At 40.2% G+C, this 10,913-nt stretch overlaps 1 protein-coding gene and 1 non-coding gene across 2 annotated transcripts in view; one reads left to right on the top strand and one right to left on the bottom strand.

The window, feature by feature from the left end:
* Window positions 1-666: 666 nt before the first annotated feature.
* Window positions 667-10,913, top strand: part of DNAJC12 (DnaJ heat shock protein family (Hsp40) member C12) — a 34,665-nt gene continuing 24,418 nt past the window's right edge. Inside the window, exons 1-2 of the mRNA XM_029059839.2 lie at window positions 667-849; window positions 6,419-6,497. Coding sequence (XP_028915672.1) covers window positions 772-849; window positions 6,419-6,497 — 157 coding nt within the window. The 5' untranslated portion in view covers window positions 667-771. The remainder of the gene's footprint in view (window positions 850-6,418; window positions 6,498-10,913) is intronic.
* LOC114810715 lies at window positions 9,427-9,565 on the bottom strand. The gene has a single exon (XR_003758410.1). It is a non-coding gene; the product is annotated as a small nucleolar RNA SNORA7 (small nucleolar RNA).

Genomic DNA, 10,913 nt, shown 5'->3' with positions numbered 1-10,913 from the left:
TGTACTAAGCCCTGGTGTGGGTACCAGCAAATTGGGTTGGACACAGTCCCTGTCCCATATGGTACTCACAGTCTCAATCCCCATTTGGAAGATGAGGAACTGAGGCCCAAAGAAATAAAGTGACTAGCCCAAGGTCATACAGCAGACAAATAGAGCTGAAACCTTGGCCCAGGGGGTTTACTCCCTTCTGATGGGTCTCATCTATAGGAACCAGGCGACACTAGGGTAGTTCTGGGGACAATGTAAGGATTTTGGTTTAGAATCCAACCTGTGCACACACCCTCAGAGTTGAACTCTGAGAGAGGAAGGACTGAGATATGACATTTCCCTGAATAATACATGCTGCACTGGGGTCATCTGCCCCCACGGACAGATCCCTTTTCTTCTTAGAATTTAGGTGACTATAACAGTGCCTGGCACATAGTAAGCGCTTAACAAATACCATAATTATTATTATAATTATTATAAAGTAGGAGGTTTGTAGGGCACAGAAATGGGCAGTCTGTCTTTAAAATAGCATGCAAAATGTACAGGTGTAATTGTAAAAAAGAAAAAAAATCACGATAGCTCAAAAACTACGAATCCCAGGGAACATTGTACTGTTTAAACACGTGGTAACCTTGTCCTTCGGTGAACAACCAATGGAAGGTGATGTTTTCAGGAGACTCGGATGACATCTCACCATATTAAAACACCCTGGAGAGCAGCCCTGGGTGAGAAGCAGCTCTTAACAACCCGTGGCATCTCTCGTTCTCAAATCTGCCTGTTGAAATGGATGCAATATTGAACTGTAGGATGGAAGACTTAGAAGATTATTACAACTTGTTGGGATGTGATGAACTGTCTTCGGTAAGAGAGCATTAGTTATTACTATCTTTGAGATTACAGTGATGTAGTTTAAGGACTCAATGCTAATGACCCTAACGCTTTAAAATGAACTTAAAAATTGATAAGAATTTTCATGTAATCTGGAATTCCTTTCCTAAATACTGCAAAAGGGAGCCCAACTAACTAATAAACATAATATGCACGGATCATTTTATGTAGTGCTGTACAGTCTGCCAAAAATACACACTTGAAGCCTGTTTCCTGTAATTTTCCATGAGGAATTATGACTTTTGTGTTTTAAGTACGTTTATTCAAATAGTTTGAGGTGTTTGGCGTCACAAATAAAATATCGTTTATAAAACTATTTCCCCATATTGCCACATAATTTAGTTCTAAAGATTCATGGTTCTTGAAACAAAACATTTGTGACTATCTGCTCATCCTCATCCAGGAAAGGGTAAATGTTTAAGTAGGCTCTTCCTTCTTTCTAAACTAATTTTGCCTGACGTTTCCTAATGACAAAGTCAGGATTCAATTTTTCTGAGCTTTGATGTAAGTACGTTGGGAGGCATAGGCAATTATATTAAACGTGTTAAAATCTCTCCTATCTTTATCGTGTTGAACGTTTCATTATAGTTCATGTTTTCAAAATTAGAAATAACCATGAACTAACCCTGCATCTCAGTTAGCTTTATGTTAAATATTTTAATCCAAGAAGTAACATATTATTCTTTCAGTGATGCATTTGCCTGGTGACTGAAAGTTTGTCCAGTGAGGAGGATGTTTGTCTGGGTCACTACTATTCATTCAATCATTCATTCATTTGTCCTTATTAAGGGTTTACTGTGTGCAGAGCACTGTACTAAGCACTTGGAAAGAACAGTTCCGTAACAGAGACAATCCCTAACCAACAACGGGCTCACAGTCTAGAAGGGGGAAGACAGACAACAAAACAAAACAAGTAGACAGGCATCAATAACATCAATGTAAATAAGTAGAATTATAGATATATATTTATCATTAATAAAATAAATAGAATAATAAATATGTACATATATACACAAGTGCTATGGGGCGGGGGCGGGTAGAGCAGAGGGAGGGAGTAGGGGCAATGGGGAGGGGAGGAGGAGCAGAGGAAAAGTGGGGCTATTTAGTATAACATGGTGCTGTTGATTTCATTTTAAATCAAAATAAGCCTGCCCAATATTCTTTTAAAAATGCAACAGAAACTTTCCAAATTCAGTTATAAAGGGATCATTGAATGGTTAATTTCAACTAAGTATCTTTAATAGTTAAATCTCCTTATTTATTTATTTCTTCCACCTGTCTCCTTGTAGCATTTCCTGTTCAGTCTCACAACATAGTAAGGCTCATGGAAAGGATTCATTTTTTTAAGATGAAATGGTATAAATAACTTTAGTATCATGATTATCAACAACACAAAAAGCAGTAAGTTTAATGAAAATAGAAATGTAATTCTCCCATCATCTCACATTTTTCATAAACAAACATCTTCTCATAAACATCTTTTCTTTTTGGGAAAACAAAGAACGAAAAGCTTCAGGGAGCTCCCTTCCAACCTCACATTCTGGAAATAAGGCCCGGGCATCTTTGCCTTCTGCCCGGTGTTCTGCCCCTGGATAATGCTGTCTCCATCTGGCTGAAGTCATTTTGAATGATAAATTACATCAAGATAAGAAACTCATATTCCTTAAAAATGAAATATGCACGAATCTTATCACCATTTTCTCATGTTTGTCCTCATCCTTCCTTCTCATAGGTACCTCTTTCTTTTCCTGCTTGCCTTTTTATAATGAGATTTTTTCTCCCCCCTTTTAAATAACTACAGTATCTCAATTTTCATCTTCAATTTTCTATGGTATATCCAAAATTTTATTCAAATCATGTAGCTGATTCAGACTTTCTTAACTACAAAGCTTCCTTAGTTTTGAATTATGGAATTGCCAAAGGAAAAAAACGTCTGAACAAGAACTCTTATTTGATGGTATGGTGCTACAACATAGAAGGGATGCTTAGAGCAACAGGCTCTCCACCTGCCCTTGAATATCACCACCCTCAGCTGGAGCAAGAGTTCCAGCCCTCTGCCTTTGCAGAAATCTTTCATTTAGCATATTCAACTTTTGTCACTACCAGAACGATTGCAGATGGAGGTGGGGTGTTCTGGGAGAGATGTGTCCATGGCGTGGCTATGGGTTGGAGATGACTTGACGGCATAAAAAAAGACATATCTTTGGCTTGGTCCATTCAAAGGGAGATAATCTGTGCTCCTTTGTGGTAGAAGGGATCACTAAATTCAGAGAGAAGGTTAAAGCTACAGGGCCATGGAACAATCCTGGCCTACAGGAAAAGAACCTTGATTAAGTTAATATTTACTCTTATGTTACAGAGCTCCGAGTCATGTGGCAGACAAAATAAAAAAAGATGTGAAAAATGAGAGGTCCTCAATCAGCCATATTTATTTAGTGTGCAGAGTTCTGTACTAAACACTTGGGAGTATATAGTAGAATGAATAGACAAGATTCCCTGCTTCCAAGGAGTTTACAGTCTAGCAGGGAAGATATATGAAAATAAATAACAGGTAGGGGGAAGTAAATAGAAATGGGAGGAATGTAAGTTCCCAAGTGCTGAAGTGGCACTACAGGGGAGATAAAATGTTAATCAGGGATAGCCTCTGGGAGGAGGTGTGATTTCAGAAGGGTCTTGAAGATGGGGAGAGCAGTGGTCTGTCAGATGTGACGGGGGAGGTAGTTCCAGGCAGTTTGATGAGACATGATCAAAAAGTCAGTGGTGAGAAAGATGAGAATGAGGCCCAGGAAATTCATTTATTCATTCATTCGTATTATTGAGCACTTACTGTGTTCAGAGCACTGTACTTAGTGCTTGGAAAGTCCAATTCAGCAACAAAATAGTTTGGCTTGAGAGGGTGAAGAATGTGAGCTGGAATAGAGTGGAAGAGGAGTGAGGGTATGGAGTGGGGAGAGAGCTGATTGAATGCCTTAAAGCTAGCAATCAGGAGATTCTGCTTGTTGTGGAGAGAGGAATGGGCAACAGTTGGAGAGTTTTGAGGAGTAGGGAGACATACACAGAATGATGTAGTAGAAAAATGTTATGGGCAGCAGAGTGAAGTATGGCTGCAGAAGGGAAAGACTGGAGGTGGACAGGTGAGTGAGTGAGTGAGTGAGTGAGTGAGTGAGTGGTGCAGTAATCAAGTCGGAATATGACAAGTGCTTGGAACAGTGTGGTGGCAATTTGGTCGGCCAGGAAGGGGAGGATTCTGAAGATGTTGTGAAGGAAGAACCAACAGGTCATTTGATTCAGTAGGCTAAGCAATAGCCAGGGAACTCAAGGGGTTTGCATATAAATTTCTGCTTTGTCTCTGACTTAGGAGTGATCCTGGGAAAATAGCCTAGAGAAGATTGGTACTGTTCCAGATGAGGCTCTTAAAGTTCATCTTTTTGATTGTTCCTGAAGAATTCTTGAGAGAGAATAAAGTGTTTTGGGACACCACCAAAGTAGATATATATATTTAAACCCACTACTTTAAAAGCTTCTTAAATAATGAGAACACCATTGTAAAGCTTTGTTCCAGAGTAAGATAAGCTCGATGAAGCTCACGTTACCCATTCTTGGGCATCAACTAAAACATAAAGTCTACCTGGCATCGTTTCCCACCCCCCTCCAGTCTTTACTCCAACACCCCTTACACAGGATGAGAGCTGGGGCTTGGGAGTAAGAAGGACCTGTGTTCTCATCCTGGCTTTGCCACTTGTCTTTCCTTGTGACCTTAGGCAAGTCACTTAACTTCTTTGTGCCTCAGTTACCTCATCTGTAAAATGGAGATTAAGACTGAGCTTCATCTGGGATATGGACTGTAACCAACCTGATTAGCTTGTATCTACCCCAGGGCTTAGTCTAGTAAGTGCTTAACAAATACCATAAAAATACTGTGTATATATGCTGTATATACACACTCTCTCTATGTACACACATATGTACATATATATTATAATATTATATATAATATGTACATATGTGTGTACATAGAGAGAGTGTGTATGTATATATATATATAACAGAGGAAAAGGTCCAGAGCCAAAGGCAGCCTTGATAGACAGTTGGGGTGGGGAAGCCTGAGAGGTGATATGTATTTCTACTTCGTACTGCTTAAACCCAGGCACGGGACATCTAGAGGAGTTATCTGTGCTTGAAAAAATCTAGCAAATTTCTTATTCTGATTAGTCTTCTTTCCTTTCCTCTTAGTAAATAGTCCCTAATTTTTAACTTAAAAATAAATCACTGAATTGTCCTTTAAAATACCAACTATTTTGTGTTACAACTCTCCCAAATGCTTAGTACAGTGCCCTACAGTTAGTTAAGTGCTCAGTAATTGATTGATTAATTAAAATAAACCCCAAGGGAAATATGTACTGGTTTAGGTTCATGTTTGGGAGACACATTGGCATTGGAAAATATGAGAAATAAAGCACAGAATCCCAGCAATAAGAACCTACGTAAAGCAACCTTGACCCTTCCAAATGCCAATTTGAGAGATCTGTCCAAACCACCTGATAATAGCAGCCGTAAAAGGAGAGCTTAAAGGGGTTGAGAGAAGATTTAGGAGTTCTGCACTACGAACCTAATCAACATTGGACCAGAGATCTTATTGGAATGCAGGCCAAGTTATCAATCTTGGCATATATCCTTCAGTTTCTTAAGCTTGTTTCTTTTTAATGGTATCTATTAGGGGCTTACTATGTGCTGGACATTATACTAAGCACTTGGGTAGATACAATGTTGGACACAGTCCGTGTCTCATGTGGCACTCACAGTCATAATTCCTATCTTATAGATGAGGTAACTGAGTCACAGAGAAGTTAAGTGATTTGCCCAATATCACACAGCTGACTAGTGGAGCAGATATTAGAACCCAGGTCCCCTGGCTCCCACTAGGTTATGCTGCTTTCGTCTCTGGTGAAGTAACTAGTAAACAGTGACTGTAAGCTCCTTGTTGTCAGGGAACATGTCTTCTAACTCTGTTGTACTCTGCACCCAGTAAGAAGTGCTCAATAAATACTAGTGATTGATTGACTGAAATAGCCCAAATTGCCATAAAGTCCAGCACCTGAAAGGTGGTTGAGATACAGAGGAACTGAATGATCAGTGTTTGGAATAATCAGCTCATGGATAAGCTAAAGTGGACTATTGTTCTCTTCGGGAAAAGCTCAGGAGTGTGTAATTATCCTTTAGGAATCCCTACAAGAAGCACATTTGATGCTCTGGAGAGTGACAATATTTATATTAAGCTAATAAGATCCTTTGCATGTCATTTGAAGTAGGCAACAAGATAGATAGAAAGAGTATTACTTTAAAGAAGAGGTTTTTACCTAAAGACACCAGAAGTCAAGAGGAAGAAAATAATTTCTTGGAGAAAAGATTTAAGGTTAAACTTTGAGAAAACAAAATAGACACGTCAGGTTTGTTTCTACATCAGTTTCTATAAGGTGCTTTGAATACACTTTTTTTGTCACAAAAACCTTTTCCTCATGTTAAATATTAATGTCCTCTTTAGGTTGAACAAATCCTTGCGGAATTTAAGGTGAGAGCCCTAGAATGTCACCCTGACAAACATCCTGAAAACCCCAAAGCAGGTATGTACCTTACTTTGAATCAACCAACAAGATGTTGCTTTCACAATGAGAAAATTCATTCAGAGATATAAAAGTCTTCAGTAAAGTTGCATTTCTTTATCCTTCATTTTGTGGTGTGGCGACACTTGGAGGCCCCTAAAGGTGCAGACCTTTTGGAACCTGAACTTTGTCTTCTCTGTTGTTTTGTATTTATATAATTCTTTCCTATTGTGTCTATTACCAAATCTTTACCAACCTTATTTTTAGATTGTGAGCCCTGGTAGGGCCAGGTCCCTTGTTTCTCTCTTGAATTTTCTTTCTCAACACTTAGTACTGTGCCCTGCACATAGTAAATGCTTAGTAAATGCTATTACTACCACTTAGGGCAAGATTGCCTTACTGCGGTGCTTTCAACAAATCATTTAATCAATGGTATTTTTTTGAGTGCTTACTGAGTGCAGAGCACTGTATTAAGGGCTTGGGAGAGTATAACAGAGGTGGTAGACCTGAAGAGTCCTGGGATTTCTTACTTGAATACTTGGTCTTGGAGATGTTGGATTTTATCATCAAATATTTTCTTGTTATCAAGGTAAAACTTAGAGATTTTGCTTTTTGGCCTGTTGCATCTTGAACGGGATGAAAATCTCTTCCTATTTCAGTTAGTATTCGATATTTTTGTGGAGTTAAGAGAGTTGTTTTAAGATTACTATCATGATTTCAATGTTGGTTGAACTGGCTGGTTGACTTGTTTATTTACAAAGGAGGATCTGCTTATCAGCATTTTTTTTTCTACAAAAGTGGTCCTGTAACTGCCAACCTTTAGTCCAAGCCTGGCTTTGGTAGGGGAAGGGCATTAAATTCTTCAGTAGTATTGGTTCTGGAAGCTAGAGGTAGGGGAAACTAACAGGGGCAAGCTGCTCTTAAAATTCTTCTATGCCTCTTGTCTTAGCTTAGGTGTTTCTCCTTTGCTGTGACAGTTAATGTTTATTAATCACTGGCTGCATTAACGAAGGTCTTGACTTCTTCCAGATAGTACCCTGAGTACTCATTAATTAATATTAAGTATGCACCCAAAGTTAAGTGACTTGCCCAAGTTCACATAGCAGACCAGTAGTGGAGCCGGGATTAGAACCCATGACCTTCTGACTCCCAGACCCGTGCTCTATCCAGTACACCTGAGAAGCAGCATGGCTTAGTGGAAAGAGCACAGGCTTGGAAGTCAGAGGTTGTGGATTTTAATCCCGGATCTACCACTTGTCAGCTGTGTGACTTCGGGCAAGTCACTTAACTTCTCTGTGTCTCGGTTACCTCATCTGTAAAATGGGGATGAAGAGTGTGAGCCCTGAGTGGGACAACCTGATTACCTTGTATCTACCCCAGTGCTTAGAACAGTGCTTGGCACATAGTAAGCGCTTAACAGATACTATTATTATTATTACACTTTGGTGTTACAACTGCCTGCAGGATTTTTGAACATATTTTACACATCCTGTTACATAAGCACTAACTTGCATACATATGCTCTTTTCTTTCCTTCTATCTGCAAAGTATTTTAGTGTACATTGAAATTATTTTAGTATCCATTGCTCCTGTTTTAGCGTAAGGTCCCTGAGATGAGTATCATACCTATTTACTCTTTGGTACCCTCCCAAGTGCTTTAATACAGTGCTCTGTGCACAGTTGATATTCAGTAAATGCTGTTAATTGATTGATTGAAGTTGAAAATATAATGGAAAAATTTTGATTATGGGGATCTAGTCATAATCTAGTCTAGTCCCGGTCAGTCCTTTCATGTTGAAATGGAATTTAAAATGTTGGCTATTTGTCTCTAGCTTTCAGAAGCAGTCACCTAAAAGAGAGCTTGTACTGTGAAAGTCATGTGACTGAGCAAACTACTTCATTCTCTGCAGCACTGTGAATCTGGGAAATTTGGTGCAATCACTGGTATTCAGTTTTAAAACCTTCGCATCTATAAATCGAACTCTTTGTCCCATGTTATCTAATCTCTGACACAAGCACGACCCTGTTATTTATAATTTATTTCATTAAACGGGAGTTTAAAAAAATGAATTCCCTGTGTTCACAAATCAAAAGAGGGGAGGGTGAGTCATCTGAGTAGTGTCTTTACAACAGGCTTTCTGCATCATCTGCTTATACAGGCTATTAAATAAGCTTCATTTTTCCAAGGATGGAGAATGTTTGCATTATGTGATTCATTTAATTATCTGACATATTGAAGGACATATCAAACAAAACTTTTTTTTTTAAATGTAATGAAGGTAGGGAATGCTCAACAGGGAACATTATCAATCATTTGATTTATAGTTATCAGTGTTATTCAGTGGTTGACATCAGAGCTGTTCCAAACATTCTGGAGAATCTGTGTAAAAATGACGACAGTAATGAATAATGCAGAGGTTGACTCAGAGAAACACGTAACTCTTCACAGTGCTGCACAAATAGTAACTGGTAATTGCATCCATAGTGACCATTTAGTGAAGATTTTCTTTTGGTGGAGAAAAAGACTATCTCATTCGTATCACCTGTCCAAACTCCACGAATAGGTTGCATTACATTTCCTGCCTTCACTTCCTTTTCACCAACTCTCTCCTTCACCCACAGCAGTCAGGTTTTTTTCCTCCTCCATTCCTCTGAGACTGTATTCTTTAAAATGCCATTTGTTAAGGTCTTACATATGTGCCACATATTATACTGAGTGCTGTGGTCTTGTCTTATGCTCTCAAGTCATCTCCGACCCATAACAACACCATGGATACAGCTCTCCCGGTACTCCCTACCTCAATCTGCAATCGTTCTGGTAGTGTATCCAGAGAGTTTTCTTAGTAAAAATCCGGAAGTGGTATACCATCGCCTCCTTCCGTGCGGTAAACTTGAGTGTCCGCCCTTGACTCTCTCCCATGCCGCTGCTTCCCGGCACTGGTGACTTTTGTCTTGTGGCAGATTGCCTTCCACTCGCTAGCCACTACCCAAGCTAGGAATGGAATGGATATGCCTCTGCTTGACTCTCCCTCCCGTAGTAGAGACTGGTAGAGTACTTGGAAACTCTCCAGGTGCGACCATGAGAGGGGAAGTGCTGGGGTATGTACAAGCTAATCAGTTTGGATGCAGTCTGTGTCCCACATGGGTATCACAGTCTTAATCCCCACTTTACAGATGAGGTAACTGAGCCACAGAAAAGTGAAGTGATTTGCCCAAGGGCCCTCAGTGGGCAAGTGGCAGAAGCGGGATTAGAACCCGCATCCTCTGACTCCCAGGCCCATGCTCTTTCCACTAGGCCATGCTGCTTCCCATTTTCCAAAGTTACCAAATCCAAAGGGCTCTACTCTGACTTTTCAGTCGTCTTTGTCACCATTGACTATCCCTTTTCTATCAGATCTTGATTTCACCAACTAGATACTAACCCTAGTTCTCCAACCTCTCCAATTTATCTTTCTCAGCTTAATTCACTGGCTCCACTTCTCAACCCTCTACTCTTTAGTGCATTCAATTTCTTGGGGAGTTAGTCTGATCAGAATTTCAGCTACCACCTAGTACCATCGCCTGGAAACATTATCTTATCTTGGTTACACTGACACTATCCTCTCCTGGTTCTCCTCCTATCTCTCTGGCCATTCATTCTCAGTCTCTTTTGCGGGTTCCTCCTCTTCGCACCCCCTAACTTTGGGAGTCACTTAAGGCTCAGTTCTGGGTCCCTTTCTATTATCCATCTACACCCTCTCCCTTGGAGAACTCATTTCCCCATGGCTTCAACTACCATCTCTATGTGGTTGAGTCCCAAATCTACAACTCCAGCCCTACTCTTTCTCCATCTCTGCAGTCTTGCATTCTTCTTGCCTTCAGGACATCTCTACTTGGACGTTCTGCTGACACCTCAAACGTAACACATCCACAACAGAATGTGTCATCTTTCTCCTTCCGCCTGGATCATTTCTCTACAAAAATATTCAGTTCATGTTTCCTCAGTCCCCAGAACTTCCAGTGGTTGCCCATCCAGCTCTGCGTCAAACAGAAATCCATTACAATTGGTTTTAAAGCACTCAACCACCTTGAATCCCCTACCTTACCTTCCTGATTTCCTATTTCAATCTTGCCCCCACACTTCACTCCTCTAATGACAACCTACTCACTGTACCTCGATCCCAACTATCTGGCCACCGACCTCTCACCCAAGTCCTGCCTCTGGCCTGGAATGCCCTCTCTCTTCCTATATGACAGACCATCACTCTCTGTAGCTTCAAAGCCTCGCATCTTCACATCTCCTCCAAGAGGCCTTCCTCTTCCATCTGTGTTATTCATACACTTAGATTTGTACCCTTTATTCACCCGACCCTCAGCCCCACAGCACTTATGTACATATCCATAATTTATTTTAATGTCTGTCTCCCCCTCTAGATTGTAAGCTTCCTTGGGTGGTCA

Source organism: Ornithorhynchus anatinus, chromosome 3 (assembly GCF_004115215.2).
Source record: "Ornithorhynchus anatinus isolate Pmale09 chromosome 3, mOrnAna1.pri.v4, whole genome shotgun sequence".
In the NCBI taxonomy this organism is placed as follows: domain Eukaryota; kingdom Metazoa; phylum Chordata; class Mammalia; order Monotremata; family Ornithorhynchidae; genus Ornithorhynchus; species Ornithorhynchus anatinus.
Note: the sequence above shows the minus strand (reverse complement) of the source record. Positions and strands in the feature narration are given on the sequence as shown.